Source organism: Nelumbo nucifera, chromosome 3 (assembly GCF_055504915.1).
Source record: "Nelumbo nucifera cultivar China Antique chromosome 3, China Antique-T2T, whole genome shotgun sequence".
Taxonomy (NCBI): Eukaryota; Viridiplantae; Streptophyta; class Magnoliopsida; order Proteales; family Nelumbonaceae; genus Nelumbo; species Nelumbo nucifera.
The window spans coordinates 35,501,629-35,526,440 of NC_142651.1; the positions used below are offsets into that span (position 1 = coordinate 35,501,629).

General features: G+C 39.5%; 1 protein-coding gene across 7 annotated transcripts in view; it reads right to left on the reverse strand.

Annotated features, from left to right (window-relative positions):
• LOC104592889 (exocyst complex component SEC8-like) overlaps nt 1–24,385 on the reverse strand; it is a 186,147-nt gene extending 161,762 nt beyond the window's left edge. The window contains exons 1-5 of one of the 7 annotated variants that reach the window (XM_010252442.3): nt 24,021–24,364; nt 23,885–23,924; nt 23,672–23,746; nt 22,329–22,449; nt 3,638–3,811 (exon numbers count right to left, since the gene is read on the reverse strand). In XM_010252442.3, coding sequence (XP_010250744.1) covers nt 3,638–3,811; nt 22,329–22,449; nt 23,672–23,700 — 324 coding nt within the window. In that variant the 5' untranslated portion in view covers nt 23,701–23,746; nt 23,885–23,924; nt 24,021–24,364. Of the gene's footprint in view, nt 1–3,637; nt 3,812–17,112; nt 17,405–22,328; nt 22,542–23,671; nt 23,925–24,020 lie in introns of those variants that run through there. The other 6 variants (XM_010252424.3, XM_088901519.1, XM_019197134.2 and 3 more) reach the window with 6 other exon arrangements.
• Between the last annotated feature and the right edge of the window lie 427 nt (nt 24,386–24,812).

The window sequence follows — 24,812 nt, forward strand, 5'->3', positions numbered from 1 at the left end:
CAAGCACCTATTGGAGACAACTCGAGCCCTACTATTCCAACACAAAGTGCCCAAGCAATATTGGTCTCAAGCTATACTCACTACATCATACCTGATAAATCGGATGCCATCTAAGGTATTGGGTATGAAGACTCCTTTCTCTGTTTCGTGTCCTACTCTTCCAGAATTTCCTCTTCCCCCACGGGTTTTTGGTTGTACATGCTTCATACATGTGAAGGATCCAAAGAAAACCAAGCTGGATCCCAAGGCTACAAAGGGAATATTTTTGGGGTACTCTCCTACACAAAAGGGGTACAAGTGTTATGATCCTGTCTCCAAGAAAAAGTATATCACCAGAGTTGTAGTCTTTTTTGAGTCTCAACCCTATTTCCAGTCTTCTCAAAATCCTCTTCAGGGGGAGACTGGTGGGTTGGAAGAGGATTCTCATTCTCCCTTCTTTTTTGTTCCCCTTTCATCACCTTCCACTACTCCAAGCTGTGACATTCCGGGTCAAACTAGTGAGGCTCCCACTGTGCCAGTTACTTCTCCTGATACAACAGATGCTCCTGAAGGTTCCAGTAAGCAAGAGAAAGAGATACTTACATACAGCAGAAAAAAGAAGGGCCCTCAACCTCATGATTGCAACCAGTTGAACTCAGATCAATCTGTCTCTGGAATCCAAGGTAATTCTGACTCACACACTTCGGATTCGGATCTTCCTATTGCTCTTCGTAAGCCTCTTCATTCTTGTACCACCCGGCATCCCATACTTGATTTTGTTTCTTACTCACACTTATCTCCTGCCTATCACTCCTTTGTGTCTGCTCTTTCCTCTGTATGTGTCCCTTCCAGGCACTCAGAGGCGGCATCTGATCCAAGGTGGAAAAAAGCCATGAATGAAGAGATGAAAGCCCTAATGAAAGCAAGAACGTGGGAATTAGTGGACCTGCCAGAGGGGAAAGGCACTGTTGAGTGAAAGTGGGTATTCACAGTAAAGCACAGGGAAGATGGGTCAATCGAGAGGTACAAGGCCAGACTTGTGGCAAAGGGATTTACACAAAAGGAAGGAATTGACTACAAAGAAACCTTTGCCCCAGTAGCAAAGCTCAACACAATCCGGGTTCTACTATCACTAGCAACAAATTTCTCTTGGGAACTCCATCAACTGGATGTGAAGAATGCCTTCCTAAATGGTGATCTTCATGAAGAGGTATTCATGGAACCTCCACCAGGCTATGATGTTGGAAAGAAGGTGTGTAAACTAAGAAAAGCATTATATGGTTTGAAGTAGTCTCCCCGAGCATGGTTCGAGAGACTTTGTATGGCCATCAAGAAAGTGGGGTACACTCAGAGCAGTGCAGATCATACATTGTTTACAAGGAGACAGGATGACAAACTTACGGCACTCATTGTTTATGTGGATGATATGGTGATTACCGGAAATGACTTGGAAGAGATGAAGAGGCTAAAGGAGTTCTTAGCTTCAGAATTTGAGATCAAAGACCTGGGAAATCTGAGATATTTTCTTGGGATTGAAGTTGCTAGATCAAGAGAAGGAATCTACATATGTCAGCGGAAATATGTGCTAGATCTCCTAGAGGAAACAGGCATGATGGGATGCAGGCCAGCAGACACTCCAATAGAACCGAACCATGGCCTACAAGAATCAATGGGTGAGGAATACTGTGATAAAGAGAGGTACCGAAAATTTGTAGGAAAGCTTATATAGTTATCCCTTACTCGGCCAGACATTGCCTATGCAGTGCATGTTGTCAGTCAATTCATGCACTCACCAAAGATCCCTCATATGAGAGCAATGGAAAGAATTCTCAGGTACTTGAAAACTTGCCCAGGGAAAGGAATTCTATTCAGGAAAAACAGCAGACTTGATATTGAAGCCTACACTGATGCAGATTGGGCTGGGTCTGTTGGAGACAAAAAATCAACCTCAGGTTACTGTACATTTTTGGGAGGAAACCTTGTCACATGGCACAGTAACAAGCAGAATGTAGTGGCTAGATCAAGTACAGAAGCAGAATACAGAGCTATGGCACACGAGGTTGTTGAATTCTTATGGCTCAGAACTCTTCTTAATGAGCTTAGTGTTAAGGTTGAGGGTCCTCTCAGGCTGTATTGTGATAATAAAGCTGCTATCAACATTGCCAATAATCCCGTGCAGCATGACAAGACAAAACATATTGAAATTGATCAACACTTTGTCAGAGAGAGAATTGTCTCGGGAGAACTCTGTGTGCCTTATACTCCATCTGAGATGCAAATTGCAGATGTATTGACTAAAGGGCTGGCAACAACAAAGTTCAGGGACATACTTGGCAAGCTAAACATGATTGATATCCATGCTTAGCTTGAGGGGGAGTGTTAGAATGTTAGAATGAATTCTCTTTGTATGAGTGTAGCCCATACTTAAGTTTAAGTTATCCTGTAACTGGGCCTGTGTTAATGGGCCTAAGCCTATTTAATGTTTTAAGTTAATTGGGTGTCCCATCACTAATCAGGGGCATTCCAGTAATTACTTGTATCATTGTACTACATTCAAATATAAATAATAGCATGGTCAACTGGGTAGTTTAGTTCGACATTCACAGCATACCAGTGGTGTTCTTCTCCTCTCCTCTACTTCGAGTACAGCTCTCAAGCTCACAGACCCTATTCCTTCCAACATCATATCTGAGCCTGTCACAATTTTTTCTTGGGTTTGTCTGGGTATTGTCCCATTAACTCCACTGCCTCTCCCAACAAAATTTCCACTTGTATTTAATTAAAAACAGGGCCCAATTTCTTTAATTTTGAAATGTCACCCAATTATTCAAATTTTTCCAAACCCCTAAATTTATTTAAACTCTTACTGAGGGACACATGCTGCGAGAATTTGTCTTGTCCTACTATATTACCCCTTGAGCATTTCCATTTTTCCTTTTCTAAGATTCCTATCATCTTCCAGCCCTTCCCATTCAATTCACCTCCCCTGTGTCAACAGCTACATCCTCTCCATTGTTATCACCCTTCTGCACCTCCCCTGCTTTCTCTTTCATCTTAATCTCCATCTGTACAGAATATCACTCTCAACAACCAATCTGAGATCAAAGTGTCAACCTATTCTCCCACAAACTTCAGTTTTAGTGATGGAGGAATGCTCTGTACTTCCTAAACTTTCAATTAGAATTCAAGTTGCAACTTTATCGGTTTTCCTGAACAACCCAAAGGTATCACCTATTGAAACGAAGGACTGCATGCACCACACACACACATACAATAGAATATCGAAAACATTAACCCACACCAGCCTCCTAGATCTGATATCTTTCAACACCCCTGCACCTGGGTACCAACAACTCAATTGAAGCTCCAGGTTTCTCAGCTGATCATATTCCCACATCAAATTCCTTTTTTGTCTAGGGTATGTCTGCATTGTGATAATAATTTTAACAGTGTAATGGCTATGTCTGCATTGCACACCTTTTGCATGAAATTATTATGACAATGGTAGACAAAAATTTGAAGTATATGTTCTAGCACAATAGAAACCAAAGGAAATCCCATAAGCCATAACCAGAAACTGAATCCCATGTAAACTTGTTCACCAAGTTTCTGCAATATAAAATGCTGAATTTTGCCAGATGAAAAACCAATAACAAACCTTAGCTATACTCTCAATTTGGTCTAGCACTGAGATTATGTGGCGCAATGTAACTGACCGATACCACAATTGATGTAATTGTTTATTGCGGGAGCTAAGAAATTTCTTAGCCTCTGCCAAATCAACCTTTAATGTCCCAATACTTTCAGCAGATTCGCTAAACAACCGCAAGATCTGCAATAGAAAAAGAAAAGAAATTATAAGGCATGATAAAAATGTGCTACCAGTTATCCTTCAATATCAGGAAACATGCAGATCATCAACATTTATCAGAATATCACCAAAATAAATACTTAAGTAACTGTGTTTATCAAGAAGTTGTTTTATGATATACCTCCAATGGATGGCTACTGACCTAAAAATTATCAGATTTCTCTTATATCATTTCTTTCTTTTTTTTCCAATTCAATAAGAAATCTATCAAGTATAAGGAATGGTCAGGATGGACCGAGACCTAATGAAGGTTTTGCTAGAGAATGTAGAGATGTAGACAGGGATACGTAGTTGTTTTTATATGCCAAAATGTGCTCCCCATCTTTATTTGTAATTGTTTCAGGCTCCTGTTCTTGTTTTCCTCTCTGTCACAGTTGACAGGGGTATTTTTGTCATTGTATCACCTTTTTTTATTAAGTAATATAAAAGCCAATGAAAGGGGTGGCAGAACCTATTCATTCTGCTCTCTCTTTCTCTCATTCTTTCTTCTTCTTCTTCTTCCTTCTTTGTTTTTCTTCTTTTCTTTTCTTGAACAGATTTCAAACTAAACCTAGGATTGTTACAGTTATATTTCAAGTTGGTATCAGAGCAGGTTTATCTTTAGCTTTCGGTCTCATATATGCTTAGCCCAGCCGGCTGAATGAGACTCTATTGGGGCTGGAACTTCAGACCTTTTTGCCTGATTCTTGGAGGTCAGTGGAGTTCAGTGCACTGTTATAGCACTTTTCTGATTTCTATTTTTGCCCAGTGACCAGGAAGAATCAGAGATGCTTATTCAATTGAGGTTTAGGAGTTAAACCTCAGGCTGAAGGTGGCACTCAGTGTTTTCTGGGTAGTTTTTAGCTTGTTTAGAGATTGATTGCAAGTGGAGAACATTCAGAGGTCTCTAGAAGTTGTGGCTGGAACATTCAGAGGTCTCAGATGTGGTTGAATCTTCACTGCCCATGATATCAGAATAAAAACGAAACAGCAACCAAATGAGTACAGCCGTACAAGGCTATTGCAGAAATAGGTCCTTCTGACCTCCGGTTTCACTGAGAGCAAAAAACATTATATGGTTTGAAGCAGTCTCCCCAGGCATGGTCTGAGAGACTTTGTATGGCCATCAAGAAAGTGGGGTACACTCAGAGCAGTGCAGATCATACATTGTTTACAAGGAGACAGGATGACAAACTTACGGCTCTCATTGTTTATGTGGATGATATGGTGATTACTGGAAATGACGTGGAAGAGATGAAGAGGCTGAAGGAGTTCTTAACTTCAGAATTTGAGAACAAAGACTTGGGAAATCTGAGATATTTTCTTGGGATTGAAGTTGCTAGATCAAGAGAAGGAATCTACATATGTCAGCGGAAATATGTGCTAGATCTCCTAGAGGAAACAGGCATGATGGGATGCAGGCCAGCAGACACTCCAATAGAACCGAACCATGGCCTACAAGAATCAATGGGTGAGGAATACTGTGATAAAGAGAGGTACCGAAAATTTGTAGGAAAGCGATATAGTTATCCCTTACTCGGCCAGACATTGCCTATGCAGGGCATGTTGTCAGTCAATTCATGCACTCACCAAAGATCCCTCATATGAGAGCAGTAGAAAGAATTCTCAGATACTTGAAGACTTGCCTAGGGAAAGGAATTCTATTCAGGAAAAACAACAGACTTGAAATTGAAGCCTACACTGATGTTGATTGGGCTGGGTCTGTTGGAGACAAAAAATCAACCTCAGGTTACTGTACATTCTTGGGAGGAAACCTGGTCACATGGCACAGTAAGAAGCAAAATGTTGTGGCTAGATCAAGTGCTGAAGCAGAATACCGAGCTATGGCACACGGGGTTGCTGAACTCTTATGGCTCAGAACTCTTCTTAATGAGCTTGGTATTAAGGCTGATGGTCCTCTTAGGCTGTATTGTGATAATAAAGCTGCTATCAACATTGCCAACAACCCCATGCAGCATGACAGGACAAAACATATTGAAATTGATCGACACTTTGTCAAAGAGAGAATTGTTTCAGGAAAACTTTGTGTGCCTTATACTCCATCAGAGATGCAAATTGCAAATGTATTGACTAAAGGACTGGCAACAACAAAGTTCAGGGACATACTTGGCAAGCTAAACATGATTGATATCCATGCTTAGCTTGAGGGGGAGTGTTAGAATGTTAGAATGATGTCTCTTTGTATGAGTTTCGGCTGATAAGAGTTCTTATTAGCCCATACTTAAGTTTAAGTTATCTTGTAACTGGGCCTATGTTAATGGGCCTAAGCCTGTTTAATGTTTTAAGTTAACTGGGTGTCCCATCACTAATCAGGGGCATTCCAGTAATTTCTTGTATCTTGTACTACATTCAAATAATAGCATGGTCGACTGGCTAGTACAGTTCGGCATTCCAGCATCTCTTCTTCTTCTCCTCTTTTCTACTACTTCGGCTACAGTAGTTCAGCTTTCACAAATACCTTTTATTGGCCCAAGTGAAGGGGAAGAATTCTGCGGAGATGTATGAGGGCACCAATGTTGAGAACTATTTGGGAAGAACAAAATGCAAGACTCTTTCTTGAAAAGGAAAGGAATTTAGAAGCTGTTAAAGAATGCATTTTGGCTAGGGTGATACATTGGGTGAAAACTTTGGACACTTTTTCTCAGTTTTCTTGTGATGACCTATGGAGAAATTGGAGTGAGGTGGCTGCTAGTTCACCTAGAAGGATAATGACTTTTGTTTCTCGGACTCCTCCTGTAGATGATTCCATCAAGCTTAACTTTGATGGAAGCAGCTGTCGAAATCCAGGCCTCTCTGAGATTGGAGGGGTCTTTAGAAACAAAGATGGACAAGTTATTGCTTTATTCTGAGGTCCAGTGGGTGTGAAAGACTCAATTAGGGCTGAGATTTTGACAGCCATACAAGGCCTACAGTTAGCAAGAGAGTTGAATTTTATCAGGCTAATTGTGGAAAGAAACTCCAAAATAGTAGTAGGATGGCTACACAATCCGGAGACTGTTATTTGGGAATTTAGGGACGAGTTTAAGAAGATCAAATGGCTTATCAGCAATCTAACAGTGACGTTTCAATGGGAGAGGAGATCGACCAATGGAATGGCTGATTCTCTAGCCAAGCACAGGGTTAATAGGGATCACTTATTCTGTGAACAAATGCAATGTATACCTTTCTTTTATTTGTATTTTCTCTCTTTTTGGATGAGGTGAAGCTGTCACCTGTCCCTGGCTGATATTAATAAAATTACTTATCAAAAAAAAAAAAACTTGAACCTTGAGAAGTCCTATAATTCTCTGATACCATGCAGGTCTTTGAGCAAGATAAGAAGGAAGAACAACTAAGAAAGACAGATTAGAGAATGGGCGACGGCTTAGGTTTTTCCAGCCCTAATTGCTATTTAAGTGAGTGTTTAAAACAGGAGAAAGTACAAGATTTCCCCTCATTAGGCAAGCAGTACATAAAAGATTTAAATGCATAATGGCCCAAAACCATTTAGCCTAATAAGATACATAAGTACAATACAGGTTACAGCCAAGTCCATATAACATTAAGTCTCACAACATACTGCAGAGAAGAAGGCCTAATAAATGCCTTCTCATGTGCTTCTTATGCAAAGCTAGTGGTGATACCCATTTACGAATTTTCTGTTCTGTTGTGCATGGTGCATGGGAGTACTTTTGTTATCTTTTTGGTTGCAGTGGGCTCCTCCTCAAGATGTGGTGAGTATCTTCAGTCTTGCTTCTTAAGGCAACCAAAAAAGAAATGGAGACTCAAATTTGGTTATCTCTTGCAAAACCATCTGGCTTCCAACAATTGGAAGTGGAAGGAGACTCAAATTTGGTTATCGCTTAGACAAAAAGCAGCTGTCATGTACCATGAACCTTCAAACATGCTTTAGGGAAGTCGAAGGTATTTCAAAGGAATTAAATGTAACTTTCAAGTGGGTGAGAAGAACAGAAAATGAAATGGTTGATACTTTAGCAAAACATGGGGTTAATAAACAACTGTTTTGGGCAACTGTGTGAATTTTTTGTACTTTTGGGTTGTTGGACATTCCAACTTGTTATACTAAACTCAATATTTAATAAAGCTTTTGTTTCTACTGTTGCTGCAGTAGTCCGAACCAGTAAGGAGAAGAAGAAAGAGAAGGAGAAGAAGAACAAGAAGAGAAGAAGAAGATGAAAGAACTGTCGAACCTGATAGCTAAACCCTATCAGTCGACCTCTTAATAGTGATTAGGCTTCTAATTAAATGTACAAGGACTAAACTGCCCCTACTTAAGTATGGAACAGAGAACCTCTAATAAGACTGCCACATAAGCTCATAACTTAACCAAGGTAAATTGACTAATCTACCATTATTCGGCTAACTCTAACACTCCCCCTCAAGCTGGAGAATATATGTCATATAATCCCAGCTTGTTACATATATAGTTCACTCTCCCTGAGCTTAAGGCTTTTGTAAACAAATCTGCCCATTGATCACCTGAGTTTACATGTTCTGTGCTTATCTCTCCAGTAAGAACCTTCTCCCTCACAAAGTGGCAATCAATCTCTATGTGCTTTGTTCTCTCAAGAAAAACAGGGTTGGTTGAGATATGGAGCGCAGCTTGATTGTCACAGTACAACTTCATAGGTTTATCCATGTGGAACCCGATTTCTTGTAGAAGATTCCTCAACCACACTAATTCACATGTAGTGTGAGCCATGGATCTGTACTCGGCTTCAGCACTGCTTCTAGCCACAACCGTCTGCTTTTTACTCTTCCACGTCACAAGATTTCCTCCAAGAAATGTGCAATAACCTGTAGTAGATCTTCTATCAGACACAGAGCCCGCCCAATCTGCATCCGTGTACCCAACTACTTCAAGTTTTCCTCCTGGTTTATACAATAGCCCACAGCCCGGAGCTCCCTTCAAATATCTTACAATTCTAACTGCATCCCAGTGAGATATACAAGGGTTCTGCATAAATTGGCTCACCACACTGACTGCAAAGGAGATGTCTGGTCTCGTGATAGTCAAATAGTTCAGCTTCCCCACAAGTCGTCTATACCTTCCAAGATCATCAAATATTTCCCCTGTATCACTGTTCAACTTAACATTTGGTTCCACAGGAGTCTCAGCCGGTTTTGCACCTAACAGTCATGTTTTGTCCAATAGATCGAGAACATATTTTCTTTGGCACAGGTTTACACCTTGTCTTGATCTAGCAACTTCTATACCCAAGAAATACTTCAATGTCCCAAGGTCTTTTGTTTGAAAATGATTTTGCAGAAAGACCTTGAGTTTGTCGATCCCCAATTTGTCACTGCCAGTTATGACAATATCATCCACAAAGACCACTAATAAAATCTTTCCAGCTTCTGAGTCAGAGCTGAACACTAAGTGATCAACCTGGCATTGTTTCATTCCAAAATTCTTCACCACTTCACAAAACTTCCCAAACCAAGCACGAGGCGATTGTTTCAACCCATAAATTGCCTTTTTCAATCTACACACCTTACCAGCCTCCCCCTGAGCAACAAACCCAGGCGGTTGCTCCATATATACCTCCTCTATAAGGTCACCATGAAGGAAGGCATTTTTTATGTCAAGTTGAAATAAGGGCCAATCATACATAACTGCCAGGGAAATTAACACACGGACAAAGCTAATCTTAGCCACTGGAGAGAAGGTCTCCATATAGTCCACTCCATACAACTGTGAATACCCTTTAGCAACAAGTCTGGCTTTCAGACGCTTCACACTACCATCTGGCAAGTATTTAACAGTATACACCCATTTACAACCCACAACATGCTTACTAGGAGGAAGAGTAGTGAGCTCCCACGTGTGAGTATGCTGAAGAGCAGAGAGTTCCTCCTCCATTGCCTGCCTCCACCCAGGTGAACTAAGAGCCTCTTGGACATTGTTAGGTATGGAAATAGATGACAATAGTGAAGCAAACTGGTGATGTGAGGCGGAAAGGCGAGATACTGAAACAAAATTGGAAATGGGATGGAGAGTAGAACTACGTTTACCTTTCTGTAAAGCAATAGGTAGGTCAAGTCCTGAGGGTTCAGCAACAGAAGCAACGACAGGATCCGCGGACAAGGTAGAAGCTGGAAGAGGGGCCGGTGTCGTTTGACGTGTATACACTTGCCGAATTGGTGGTCGTTCAGTAGGGATCTGCACTAGATGAGGTGACGAGTCAACTCCAACAGGAACACCCGGAACGGGATCACTGACCGAAAGAGGAAGAGGAAGTAAAGGTGGAGACGAAGATGCTTCAGTTCCTGAGAAGAAGGGAACAGACTCAAAAAATGTGACATCAGGACAGACATAGCACTTCCGAGTAATGGCATTGTAACACTTGTACCCTTTTTGAGTCCGAGAGTAGCCAAGAAAGACACACTTAATTGAGCGTGCATCCAACTTGTCTATTCCAGGACTCAGATTGTGAACAAAACACACACAGCCAAAGATACGAGGTATTAATGGAAAGGGAGACAAGGCGGGGAACAAGATAGAGAAGGGAGACCGACCATGAAGAATAAAGGAGGGCATCCGATTAATGAGGAAACACGCAATAAGTACAGCATCACTCCAAAACCGTTTAAGAACACTCATATGATGAAGAATAGACCGAGCTGTTTCAAGGAGATGACGGTTCTTCCGTTCAACCACCCCATTTTGTTAAGGAGTAGATGCACAAGAAGTTTGATGAATGATGCCATGCTGTTCTAAATACTGTTGAAAGGAAGTTAGAAAATATTCACGACCATTATCTGAACGAAGAACTTTGATTGGAACACCAAATTGTGTACGTATTTCAGCATGGAATTTTTGAAAAATGGAAAATAATTCACTCCTTTCTTTCATTAAATAAATCCATGTCATCCTTGAACAATCATCAATAAAAGTGACAAAATACTTGTAACCATTATAAGACTCTATTTTGATCGGGCCCCAAACATCTAAATGAACCAAAGCAAAAGGACTCAACATATCACTTTCAACTCTAGGACTGAAGGAAACACGACGATGTTTCCCAAACTAACACGACTCACACTGTAACACTGACAAATGACTCAAAGACGGAACTAGTATCTTGAGTGCCTTGAGAGAAGGATGTCCCAGTCGACAATGCCACTATAGAGGAGTGAGTGAAATCTGAAGTGCAACTGACGATTCACCACCGTCAAGGTAATACAAATCACCAGCTTCATGCCCCCCACCAATCTTCTTCCCCGTCCTGAGATCCTGAAAAACACAAGAGGAAGGGAAAAAAGTAACAGAGCAGTTAAGAGTCTTGGTTAATTTACTAACAGACATAAGATTGAATGGAAACTTAGGGACATATAGAACAGATGATAAAGAAAGAGAAGCCATGTCAACATTGCCAACACCACAGATGGGAGAGGAGGAACCATTAGCAAGGGTAACAGTTTGAGATGTGGAAGTTTCAAAGAGAGAAGAGAACACACCTGGAGTCCCGGTCATGTGATCAGAGGCTCTAGAGTCAATAATCCAATGAGAGGTTTTAGATGACAGGCAAGCTATACCTGAGTGGGCAAGAGTAGCAGTAGTGTGCTGTGAAGTGGACTGAAGGAACCGCTCATACTCATCACGCGGTACACTCACCATCTCCCTTCCGGAAACAGATGTAGATGTGGAAGGAGTTAAGTCTACCTGTTGATTATCACTGACATCAACCCCACCAGCAACAACATGATTGGCCCATTTAGAGGGAGGGCGGCCATGAAGATCATAACAGAAATTTACGGAATGTCCTTCCCTGCCACAGTGGGTACACTTCCTTGTAGAGCTGCCTTTTTCTTTGCCACGGCCTCCCCCTGAGTCACGACCACCACCACGACCAAATATGGAACCACCACGACCTCCTCGAGAGGCATGTCCTCCCCCTTTCGTACCACGTCCACCTCCTCTGGCTGTCACAAAAGCTGATCTATCAGACTGTGTGGGATTCTCTGTCTGTCCCAAAGAAATCCTGCGAAGCCGAGCAAACACTTCCTCAAGTGTAGGAAGGGTAGAGCCCCCCAATATTTGGGCCCTAACTGGTTCATACTCTGATTTCAACCCCACTAAGAACCTTGTGACATCTAGTTGTTCCCTCTGTTGTTGCTGAACCTTAACATCTGGAGTGAGAGGATGATAGACATTGAGCTCATTTCTGAGGTTCTTCATACTGGCATAGTACTCTTCTAGGGTTTTATTTCCTTGTTGCAGACCAAAGTACTCCTGATAGAGCTGATATACCCTTGTAGTATTATCTTGCCCAGAATACAGCTTCTTGGCATGTTCCCATATGTCCTTAGTTGTATCTAAGAACATGAAGTTGGCACTTATTTTGGGTTCCATACTGTTCCATAGCCATGTCATGATTTGAGCATCCTCCTGTTCCCAATCATCAAACCCTGGAGAGTCAGCCGGTGGTTTATCTTCTTTCACATGCTTCACTTTTCTCTTTGCCTTGAGAAAAACTTCCACCGACTTGGCCCATGGAACATAGTTCTCACCATTCAGTTTAATTGAGGTCATCTGTACACCTAGATAGTCAGAGGAAACCACCACACTAGGTTTCTGATCACTACAGCCATCTCCCATTGCTGCCATGATACTCTTTCAATGCTGCCTCTAATCTGAATTCCCAATCACCAATTAAGTGCTGTTGTCAAGAGTTTGACGTTCCAGAACCTACAACAGTCCCTAAACACAATGATAGATACAACGCCTTTGTTCTTATGCACACCACTACTGATTTCACAAAAAAAAACACAGACTACACCAACATTAATTCAGCACTTACTAACCACATGCAAGCTCTCTTACAACTACTCAACAGAGTTTGTGCATCACAAGCACCACCACACAGCCATAGCTGTCACACACAATACAGACCTGCTTTAACGCTTTTAAGAGGGCACCACAAGACCAACAAAAACTCAACTAGTACCATTGCATTACACCTTGCACCATTCGGCCACCTACAGTAGCAGCCCTTACACCATTTGGTCACTGTAAACACAGCCTGTTCTTGGAATTTTTCCAAGAACCAGGGCAACAACCAACCTAGTTCTCTAGGTTCTGATCAGTCCTCTCAAGTTCTTGAAGATTTTCAACCCAGAAATACCAACAGCACACAGAGGAAAGATAACCAACCTTCGTTTGAGAGCTTCAGCCAACCATTCACTGCTGAAGTTGTTTTCTTAGGAAAGGATGTTCTGTGCACCAGAAAAAAGAAGAGCTGTGATGTTTCAGGCCTGGGACGAACCACTTTTCTCCATTGACAGCCCAGAGAAGAAAAAGGAGAGAACTGAAGCACGAACTGAAGTTGTCACGAACTGAAACAGGTCACGAACTGAAGTTGTCACGCTCTGATACCATGTTTCTACTGTTGCTACAGTAGAACGAACCAGTAAGGAGAAGAAGAAAGAGAAGGAGAACAAGAACAAGAAGAGAAGAAGAAGAAGATGAAAGAACTGTCGAACCTGATAGCTAAACCCTATCAGTCGACCTCTTAATAGTGATTAGGCTTCTAATTAAATGTACAAGGACTAAACTGCCCCTACTTAAGTATGGGACAGAGAACCTCTAATAAGACTGCCACATAAGCTCATAACTTAACCAAGGTGAGTTGACTAATCTACCCTTATTCGGCTAACTCTAACAGCTTTTATTAATGACCTCAAGATTTTATTAATAAGAGCAAATATTAGTAAGTATAACAGATAATAGTTCAAATCAAAGTTCGTGAGAGATAAAACCTCTTATCTCACCCCAAAATGTCCCATCTCCGTTACAGTTGTCCGCAAAACAAAGAACCTCTCACCACCCCCTGCTTGGCCAAGGCATCGGCTACAGAATTAGCACTCCACTTAACCCACCCTAGCCTTACTTGTTAACCTTAGAGAGAGAGACAGAGAAGAGAGAAGCAAGAAAACTCCAAGGTTGTTAGGGTTGATCTAATGTCAATCCAACGCAATATATATATATATATATATATTTATTTATTTATTTATTTATATTAAAAGTTGAATGGACAAGATAGGAAAATGGTTGCATCTGTCAGCTTGTTGAAAGGTTAAGGCACTCCTTGATCCTCCTACTCAATTGGGTTCTCTAGGAAACTAGGGTACAAGCTTAAGGTCTGTATCATTTGATAAAATATGGTGGAGAATATGAAAACATGATGTTAAAAAGAAAATCTCATGAAAAAATAAAATAAAAAAAAAGCATGAGGAAGGGAAGTTTCGGCAGGCTGCGGTTTAGAGAAGATCTCTAAGGGTTAAAGCAAAGCAGTTCCTATTTGAAAGCTTCAGGGAGAAGGGAAAGAAAGCTTTAAAAATCATAGAAATTAATTTGGACATGGTCTTCTTTGTAGGGGAAGAAACCTTGGGATGGTTTCAGACTTTCATGGAGGATGCTATTCAGGTGAGTGGGAAGTTCGACTGCAGAGATTCAACTAAGATTAATGGCAGGAGGTATCTAGCAGAAAAAAGAAGAATCGCAAAGGAAGGTATGTGGTGCTTATGGAATTCTTTGGGGAAGGAAGAAAGGAAGAAAGAAAGGAAGATTAATGGCAGGAATATTAGAGATTCAACTAATACTAGTTGTCAACTAGTATGGTAAATCTAGGGTTTGTATGAGAAAGGAAGAAAGAAAGAGAGAAAGGAGAAGAAGAGAGGAATGTATCGAATGGTGTGTTCTTGTTACTGTTCACACCCTCAAAAAGCATTTTATATTTTGAAACAAGAAATTACAAAGAGGTCCCTACTTGGGCACCCAAATACAAAAAGAGTACAAAGAGAAGAGGTAAAGACTAAAAACACCCTTGCCTAAACTTTCTCAACACTCCCCCTCAAGCTGAGCGTATATGTCAATCATGCCCAGCTTGGCAAGGTTCTTAGCAAACTTTGGGTGGTGAACACCTTTAGTGAGGCAATCGGCAAGTTGGTCTTCCGATCTTACAAAAGGAAGGCAAATCTCTCCACTAGCAATTTTTCCTCTAATAAAGTGTCTGTCCACCTCAATATGCTTTGTACAATCATGTTGAACAGGATTGTGGGCAATTTTTATAAGGGAAAGAGTTTCCTCAGGAGAAGTTTATTTGTCATTCATCACATCAGACGAACAATTGGCAGATATCTTGACCAAGGGAGTTCCAAGAGGGAAAATGACACACTATATAAGCAAGCTAGGCATGATTGACATCTATGCTCAGCTTGAGGGGGAGTGTAAAGAGATTGGGCCGAATGGGTCCTAGTATCTTCTCTTGTAATATCTTTTCTTTTCTTGTTGGCTAATGGGCCTCTCTTAATGGGCCTGTTATTTCTTTTTGTTTAATCTCTTTATGTTACTGCCTAGCTGGCCGCCCACTTAAGGGCATACTTGTCATTACTCTAACATTAATTCTTAATAAAAAAGGATTAGAGGAGAAAGGAAAGATAATTCGAACCTTCTTCTTCTTCCTTCTCTTTTCGCCATCTTCTTCTCTTGTACTGCTGCTCTTACTTCTCTTCTTTTTTTTTCCCTCTAATCTTCAAATTTACACCTAATATTTGAGGACTGATTTACATCTATTTGGCTTCACCTCTTTTCCTGTGACAAATCCCAGTGATGGTAAGTTTAGCAGATTGGGACCACTCTAAAAAGTTGGTTTCATCAAGTTTAACAGTGGTTATCATACCACCGGAAATGTCTACACTTCCTGGGAACACACTGGAACCATCTGTACATCCTCAGATGATTCCATAATCTATCAAAACACTTTCGCGTCAACCAAAAGGGGCCCCAAATACTTAACTACAGCTAACGACCCAAGAAACTAGGCCACCACACGGTTAAGAAGCAAAAAAGGGCCAAAAAACTAAGTTGGCACCAAAATAAAGGGAGAAGAAAATCTCCCAAAAATTGTCTAGGGCTTAAAAAAATACGAGACCACTTCCCGTTGCTCCCAAGGTAAAAAACGACCTGAATGGTCTAGGTTTTGCAGCAGAAAAACTGATTAAACAAAGTGTATAAGGCTTGACATCAGATCTGGATTTTTTGTGATTTTCTACTTGAAAAATCTATTAAAAATCATAGAAGCTTCGAACGAAGACAAGAGCCATACCAAAAATCTTCTAAAATCAGGGCGAATCAAACCATATATTATTCATGTATTGCCGCTTACACCTGTACAGACTACTGACGTCATCCGGTAGCGGTCTGACGTCAGCAGTTCATCTCGTGCAAGAGAGTCAACAAGAAAGGTATTCCCAAGTGCCTTAACCTTGCTTTGATACCAAGTTGTCAACTAGTATTGTAAATCTAGGGTTTGTATGAGAAAGGAAGAAAGAAAGAGAGAAAGGAGAAGAAGAGAGGAATGTATCGAAAGGTGTGTTCTTGTTATTGTTCACACCCTCAAAAAGCATTTTATATTTTGAAACAAGAAATCACAAAGAGGTCCCTACTTGGGCACCCAAATACAAAAGGAGTACAAAGAGAAGAGGTAAAGACTAAAAATACCCTTGCCTAAACTTTCTCAACAAGAAAAAAAGCAGATGGTCTGCTTCCCCAAAGGAAAGATGGGGACTGGCTAGAAAGAAGGGCTCTACCAAGAAAAGCTAATATGACTTTAGAGATATGGACTAAAACATGTCCCAATTGACCTTCCAAACCAGGCTTTCTTTCTCATATAAAAATGACCTGGAATCTAGATACTTAAGTCAGTATTCCACAAAATGAGAGAGAACACAAAATTCAAATTGAACACCAAAAATTCTTGTCTTTCAGCTCATCCAAGTCAGGGAAATATCACCCCTTAAAAGTCACAAATCCACAAAAAAATGATGATATACCTTACTAAAAATCCCTCAATGAATAGTAAAAGAGATTCACAAAAAAGATGTTGCACATGACCTAGGTCTTCTCGAGTGTAGAGTAGTCACACGTAGTTTAACTTCAATTCTCTATAGTTGATTCAATGGATCCCCAACATACACCTGCTCTAATACAATGTAAACCTAGGATTCCATGGCAAGACACAAACAAGAAAGAGAAAGAGTATTTTTTATTAAGAGAGCAATTTTATGTACATTTACAATATTGCCCTTGATACATTGTACAATTACAAAATAAAGAAATAAAGAATATCATACAACTCATTCTACCATATTACCATAGGACACATAAGATAAAACATAAATAAACTACATTATGTACACATTTTATCTACAATGACTCCCCTTGTTGTTTTTCTTTCTTCCTAGTTTCTACAACATACCTCCTTCCTGGCACATTGGTATTTCCTTTCAATTCTACATCCCTTTTTGTATAAGAAGCACCATCTAGAAATCCTTGAAACCATGGGATAGAATATCCTATCAGCAGCAATGTCATCATCTTCAATTCTTTGCTCTTTAAAGTTGGCATGCCTCTTGTCCTGGTTTCCTCGATCTCAAAACTTTCCATTTTAACATTTAAGTGTCTCCTCCATCTAGATGCCAAAGAAAAGCCTTCGATCTCCATCGTCATCTCTTCCATTCCTATTCCTATAACCTCTTGCATGCAACTCTCTACAGGCACTTAAACCATGGTTATTCCCAATATTTCAAAAAAGATAACCAAAAACAAAACCAGTTTTCCCTTCAAGTGGCAAGTCAGTAGTTCAACCATCTGAATCAAATGGGTACATAATAAAAATATTAAAATAAATGGAGAAAACAAACAGAGCTGCAAAAACTTTGTAAAAAAATGGGCACATCTCTAATATTATATATTCATCATGTTAGACAAAATTAAGTGTAACAAATAAGAATTATTTTATTAATGATGGGAATGTTTAAAAGTACAAAGAAATGGAGAGAAAAAAAGTAAAGGGCTTAGATGGATTAGGATTTTAGGACTTGGACAAAAGTTACGGGAAAATGAAGGACATTTTATGGTTAGAAAAGAGGTCCAATGTGTAACCCGTGACCCACTGATTGGGTCAAACAGTTTGGCCATTCAAACATCTGGATCACCAGTTTGTTGACTCGAACAACAAATTTTCTAGAGAAGCAGTTTAGGGGTAAATGGACCTAGATTCCTAGTTGGGTGATGAGTTGAAAACATTGGTTAGATCAGTTGCCTTCTGTCTATACCCTCCCTATGATGCAGTTGAAAGATCCTCTCGTCGCCTTAGATGCTAAAGAATCCTAACTAATGAATCAACTGCCTTTCTTCTTACCCCTAGCCTTTTCATCTCTATTATCTGCCCAACAATGCTAACTTCTACATATTTATTCCTTAAGCAAAGCCCCCTCCACTCTTATTTCTCCCATTGAACTGCCTCCTCCCCCCAATCTTCTAGTCTTCTAAATATTTCCTCTACCTTGTCTTCACTTCCCATTAAGCTTAAACTGAGAAGCTTGACCATTTTGGCCTTGTAGTCAGCAATTAAATCTAATAGCCACATTGATACATACCTAATGTTTGGAGCCACATCCTCAGAAGTTCCACTTCCACCCTCCCCCTATTTTTTCCAACTCTTGCCTTCCTCAACAAGTTGATCTTCAGCCCCTTCTAGCTCCTTCGACATAGGGTGAGTCCTATACTTCTCCAGAGCCCAGACTATCCATTTTTTAGTTTACCTAGTTAGGAAATACATTTACAAAACACCTCTCACCATTCAACTTCATGTAATCTTCAAACTAGTTCAAGGTATTTACCACTCCCATCGAAGCTGCAAGCAAAGAAAAGGTCAACTTTCTTCTTTTAAAATGTCTCTCATAAACCTTAATACCCTTGTGCCTCAAAATTCCTTTTATCGATCCCAACTTCCTCATATTAATGTGAAGGATCCATTGCCTCTATTCTTCATGAACCTATGGTCATCTTCATCCTGTCCTATATCAATTTTAAGAACAACACAAACGGACTTCCCTATCCAGCCTAGGCACAAATATCAGCATGCTATCAAGCCTCTCCAAAGTCTAAACTGAAACAGCACAATCCCACCCCTGCAATCCCAAAACCAGCCAAGTAAACCAGCAATCCTGCCTCAAGACTATTCCCTTGACTTCCATTGGATTTAAAATGATTTAAGGCACATTTTGAAATCCTAACTCAATCATTGATAATATAAGCATCACTAGTGAGGACAACCACTATGGACTTTGTATTCTTGATCACCACCACATTCCCCTTGCCACTTGCAACTCTTGTATCCCCTCTTCTCTAACTCTATCGTTGGCTACAAAGCCAACGCCACTGACAACCAATGGATCTTTTTGACCAGTAATTGAGTTGGATTCAGATCAGATCCAGCCACATTCAAGTCTGGTAACTTACAATTATTAAAAAACCAAATTCCAAATGTATACATAGCAAAACAATATCCACAGCCACCTATACAAAATTATACTTTAAAGGAAAGCCTATTTAGAAAAAAGCTATCCAAGTAAAGCTTGCTTCTCAAAACTCCCCCTCCCAACTTCATTAAATTAAGTCGGTTGAAATAGGAATCTATTAGAACAACAGTTCACTCTAGAAATCAAAAATACTCATCTCTATATCACTGAATGCTAACCCAACCCATTATTATCTAGATTATATCTCACTGACTGCAACTTTCATTTCTTTGATACCAAAGAAAGTGGATGCAATTCAGCCAAAGGACTTTAGGCCTATAAGTCTGGTGGGAAGCATGTACAAAATCATTTCAAAGGCGTTGGCCCTAAGAATAAAAAATGTCCTCCCTTTGATGATATCTCCAAATGAAGAGGCCTTTGTTTTTGGTGGACAAATAACGGATCAATTTCTCATTGTTAATGAATTTGTAGAGTTTAGAAGAAGGGAGAAGCAAAGGGGCTGGTCTGTAAGTTGGATTTAGAAAAGGAATATGACATGGTACACTGGGATTTTTTGATGGATATTCTCAAGCATAGTGGTTTTGGAGCAAGATGGTGTATATGGGTGAAGGGGTACATTTCTTCGTGTCACTTCTCAATCTTGGTAAATGGAGTAGAAAGAGATTTCTTTCCTGCTAAAAGGGGCCTTAGACAAGGAGATCCTTTGTCTCCTTCCTTTTTACCTTGGTAGCCGATGTTTTGAGTGAAATGATATCATAAGGGTAAAATCTAATAATATGCTCAGAGGCTGGAGAGTTGGAAGAGAGAAAATGGTGGTTATACATCTACAGTTTGCAGATGATATTATTATGTTTTGTGAGGCGAAAGCAGAACTTAGGAACCTAAAAAGGATAGTACATAATTTTGAGAGGATCTCCAACCTTATGGAAGGAGTAGATTTAGGGAGTGAAGAAGTGGATCTGCTAGCTAGACTTTTGGAGTGTGAAGTAGGGGAATAGCCATTACAATATTTGGGACTACCGCTGAGAGGAAATCTAAATATAGATAGATTTTGGTATCCAATGATTGAGAGATTTACAAAGTGACTTGCAAATTGAAAGAGAAACTACATTTCCCTGAGAGGTAGGATAACTCTAATTAAGTCAACCTTTGCTAACTTACCCATGTATTTCCTATCTACCTTTAGGAAACCAGTGAAAGTGGCAAATCAGCTAGAGAAGATTATGAAATACTATCACCTAGTAAAGTGGGAGGTGGTTTCTAGAAGTAGAGATGAAGGAGGCCAAGGAATGGGAAACTTAGACTAAGAAACACAACATGGTTGGGGAAATGGTTATGGAGATTACCATTGGAACATGATAGACTATGGCATAGTGTGATTGTTAGCATACATGGATTGGCAGGCAATGGTTGGGATATGGGAGTTGACCCTAGGGCTTCTCGATGTTCTCCCTGGAAAGTTGTTCATGGTATATTACCTTCAATCCTTCCTTAATTCAAGTTTGATGCCTATGCAGGAAACAAAGTGTTGTTTTAGGAAGGTTTGGAGAGATTCACCTTAGTGATAAGTTCCCTACTATTTATTCACTGTCAATAAAGGAAGAGTTATTTCTTCAGTTTTTACTGATAATTCATGAGAATTGGGATTGAGGAAAGGTCTAAGGGAGTCGGAAATGGCAATGGTGGATGTGAACTAGTTACTCTTTTAGGGTCGACCTATATGGATCAATCATGTTTGGACAATATAATTTAGAAGTGGCAATGGTGGATGAACTAGTTACTCTTTTAGGGTCGACCTATCTAGATCAATCTTGTTTGGACAATATAATTTAGAAGAAACCTTCCCCATCTGGTGTTTTCATTTGTTCCTCTTTCTTTGATGTCCTCCTTCAGTCAGCTAACCTTGCAAGGAATTTTCCCTTTAAAGGAGGCTTGGTGTCACCCTGTAGCTCCAAAAATCTGGGCTTTTTGTTGGGAGGTTGTTCTCCAAAAAATCAGTACTCTGGATGTGTTGCAAAGTTGGGAGCCTAGGTTTATAGACAACCCATACGGGAAATCCTCAATATAACAAGGAATATTGGTGCTTGCTTCAAATGGATAAGAAGATCAGCCAATGGTTTAGCAGATACGATAGCTAAAAAAGGGACCGTGAGGGGGAATTTGTTTGGGCAGTATTGTAATAAAGATTACTTGGGGCTCAGCACCCTATTTTTAGGGGTTGACAATTGTATTTTAATATTTTATTAATGAAGCTACTGTTTCCAATCAAATAATAATAATAACATGACTCCCCTTCCCTCATCCATGAGAAAAATTTAAATTTTACAGAATCTCCTTATCCTCCCAGACTTAAATATACAAAGGCAATCACCAAAAACCATCTCTAAATGTATCACCAGTATCTTTATGGGCCTACGTTGCCTAGAAAACATCCAACAAGGTTAAATTTAATGGCATTATCACTAAGAGAGCCTATTAAATGACTTCCAACACTCTTTGACAACTAGCAACACTGAAACACTCAACCTGGTGACTGAATCAGTTATAATCCTCTGAATATCTGTTTTCACTGAATCCAGTCAATTACTTAGTTATTACTGAATCAATAGTTGACTGTAGGGTCTTTTCTTATTCTCAAAGATTGTTCTATACTATTTCTCTGAAATGCACCATAAGACTGCACAAAAAATACAATTACTTATTATTTACCCAATACTGACAGTCCAGGAACTTGATCACAAACTCCAAAGGACGTGTTCCACATAATTAAGGGCTGAGAATTGAAAATCAAGAATGCAAGAGAAGTACTTCAGATCATTGAAACATGTAATTATGGAGGATAAAAAGGTAGTTCATCATCTCTCCTTACTTGACATTAACTGTAAGAATAAAGGATTAAGTGCCATATTATATTTCCATCTTGTATATCATGCCTTTTGTTCTCTTGTTGTACAACCAGTACAATCACTTTATCATAGCCATGAAAAAGAGTTCAAAACCTTTTTTCCCTTATTATAAATAGCATCAATTATAAAAATGGAATAAAATGGAGAAGAATCTATAAGAGATGGAAATTTTAAAATAATTTAAGAAAGGAACTTATAAAAATAAATAAATAAATAGGTTAAAGGAAAAAACTATTACGAACTTGCGAGTAGTTTTGGATTGCTTGATTAAAACCACTGTGGTAAGCATGCACAACTTCGTCAACTACTTCCTCAATGATATCATTCTGTTCCTTCAAGTACCGGACTTCGCCCTCACGATCCCTTGATGTTAAAATATGGACAACATGAGGTAAAGAATCAAAACGTGCAGTTGCCCAGCTTTCATCAATTCTTAAGAGGTCTTCCTTTAAATACTGAAAATCAAAAAGCAATAAAATAATAGATATAACTCACCAATGGGACATATATAAATTAAAAAGGAACTGTTAAGTGATTTGAATCAATAACTTTTAATAGGGTAAACTATAGATAGCCACCCTGTAGCGACACCTTGAGAATGACCCCTGTGAACTTCTGGGTTCCAGCACTTTGCTCCCACCATTAGCATTCCATCAATTAACTTCGTGGAATATTCCTTTAAACATTTTAAACCCCAAACTACCCTTATATGATTTTATGAGACCATCTTGCTATTTTAACTAAGTTTTATTTAGTTTCTAACTCTCACATGTTTCTATCAACTTTCTTTCAACAAAATTCATCTTGAGGACACCTTGAGAATGACCAGCTCGACAACATCTTGAAAATGAAGTGTACTTTAGAATAGTTATTTTCATCATTTTGATATTGGCTTCTGTAAGTCCATAAAATTTCAAATGGGCAATTTAGCAATTTTACTTTCACTGTCAAGCATGTTAGCAGATCAGGGGTAAAGTGCTGGAAAGTTCAGGGGGGGAGGGGTTGTCACAAAACAAAGTTCGGAGGAATAAGTGTTACCAGCTCCCAAGTACAGGGTGGCTATCTGTAATTTACCCTTTGTGCCTATTTGGAAGGGATTTCACATAGCAGCTTCTGGCATTGCAAGGTAGGCCCCATACAGAAAGCCATGAAGCTATGTTTGGTGAAAAACCCGGAAAGCCCCAAAACACTACACTGAGATCAGAAATTGACTTTCCAGTGAAGCTAGTTTTGGTAACTTCCTCAAAGCGACTCAGTCACACAGCTCAATCAACATTGAAGCCCTCCCAAACGGGCCTTTATTAAAATTGTGTTTTAGCTTTTGTGAAGGACTACTGAAGGAGCCCAACTCAATTGGGAGTATTGCTTCTCATACTAAATAAGAGAAGATTATTCAAATGTCCATAGAGTATAACTTAAGAACTCAAACATGCTCTAAAGTGGACTTTCTCATTCCAAATAATTGCAGTTAACAATGAAACCAAACTTAATAATCATATCAACAGAAATGTTCACAATACAACTATCAATCAAAATTATAAAAAGTTGCTTGCTTATATAATTAGGAGCATAAAAGAATACTTACAGCTTTCTCGGGCGGAGTAGGCAGTCCATCAAAAATTCCCATCTTGAGCAGTTAATTCAATGAGATTTATATAAGCTAAATCAAAAGAGAATGAATAACAATTACAATAAATCAGTCCCAAAATTCGGGAGATGCAAATCAATCTTGTTTTGCATCCAAGCCCAAGTTAATTCTCAGAAACTTCAATCACTGTGCAGGGAATACTGAAGTTACGTTGAAGCAAGTGGAGAATTCGTTAATCCCACTGGCAAACCTGAACAATAAAAAAACATTAAAACTTCGGCAATGGCGACAAAATACCTTAGATCCAATATACAGTAACACTAAATACATAGTGCTATCTTCCTACCGTCAGTTCATCCGATACGTTCGCTCTACAGCTCCTCCTTGATCGTAACTGTAAGTCGCTGTTGAACCCTTTCCGTTGATCTGGTGGGCTAGTGATCGAAATGAAATTAAAAAGTTCCCCTTCTCCGGACATAAGGGTCCTACCACCACACTACGCTTCCACCTCATTGGTTGACACGTGGCTGCCCCGCATCTGACTACTGATTAACCTTTAACCAGTAGAGAGAAAGAAACAAAAGCTTCATAAATATATCTAGAAGACTAGAAAGCTCAAAGCTGAAACAGTCAAAAACCATTTTACGTATGAAACGCTGCTGCAATGCATTGATTCTTCGGGGTTTCGGCATAAATGCCAATGCATCATCAGAAAATTATGTGAAATTTATTTTTGTTCTGAAAAACAGAAGGCAAATACGAAGTTAAAATTTGGCTTTATGATAAAGCCAAAGCAACGGGCAAATTGTAAACATTATACTAGCGATCCGACTAACCTTCTTTGGGCCTACTTCAACAGCCCATTGGTTATGGTTTGGTTTCTTTATTCACATAACCAGCAATAGCCATTGTGTATGGCAAATAAGAAAAAAAAATTATCTTTGGCTTTTAACACATTTTCCTTTCTCTTGGATAATTATTTATACAGGTTGAGGTTTGGGTAAATTACTTGTATATACCGTGTGGTTTTAAAAACTAATAGCATATATGAAGGCTCCACGTAACGTAAATAGCCCATCTATATTAATTTAGGACCATTTTACAAGCATTCAAGCAAAAAAGAATTACAAGATATTAC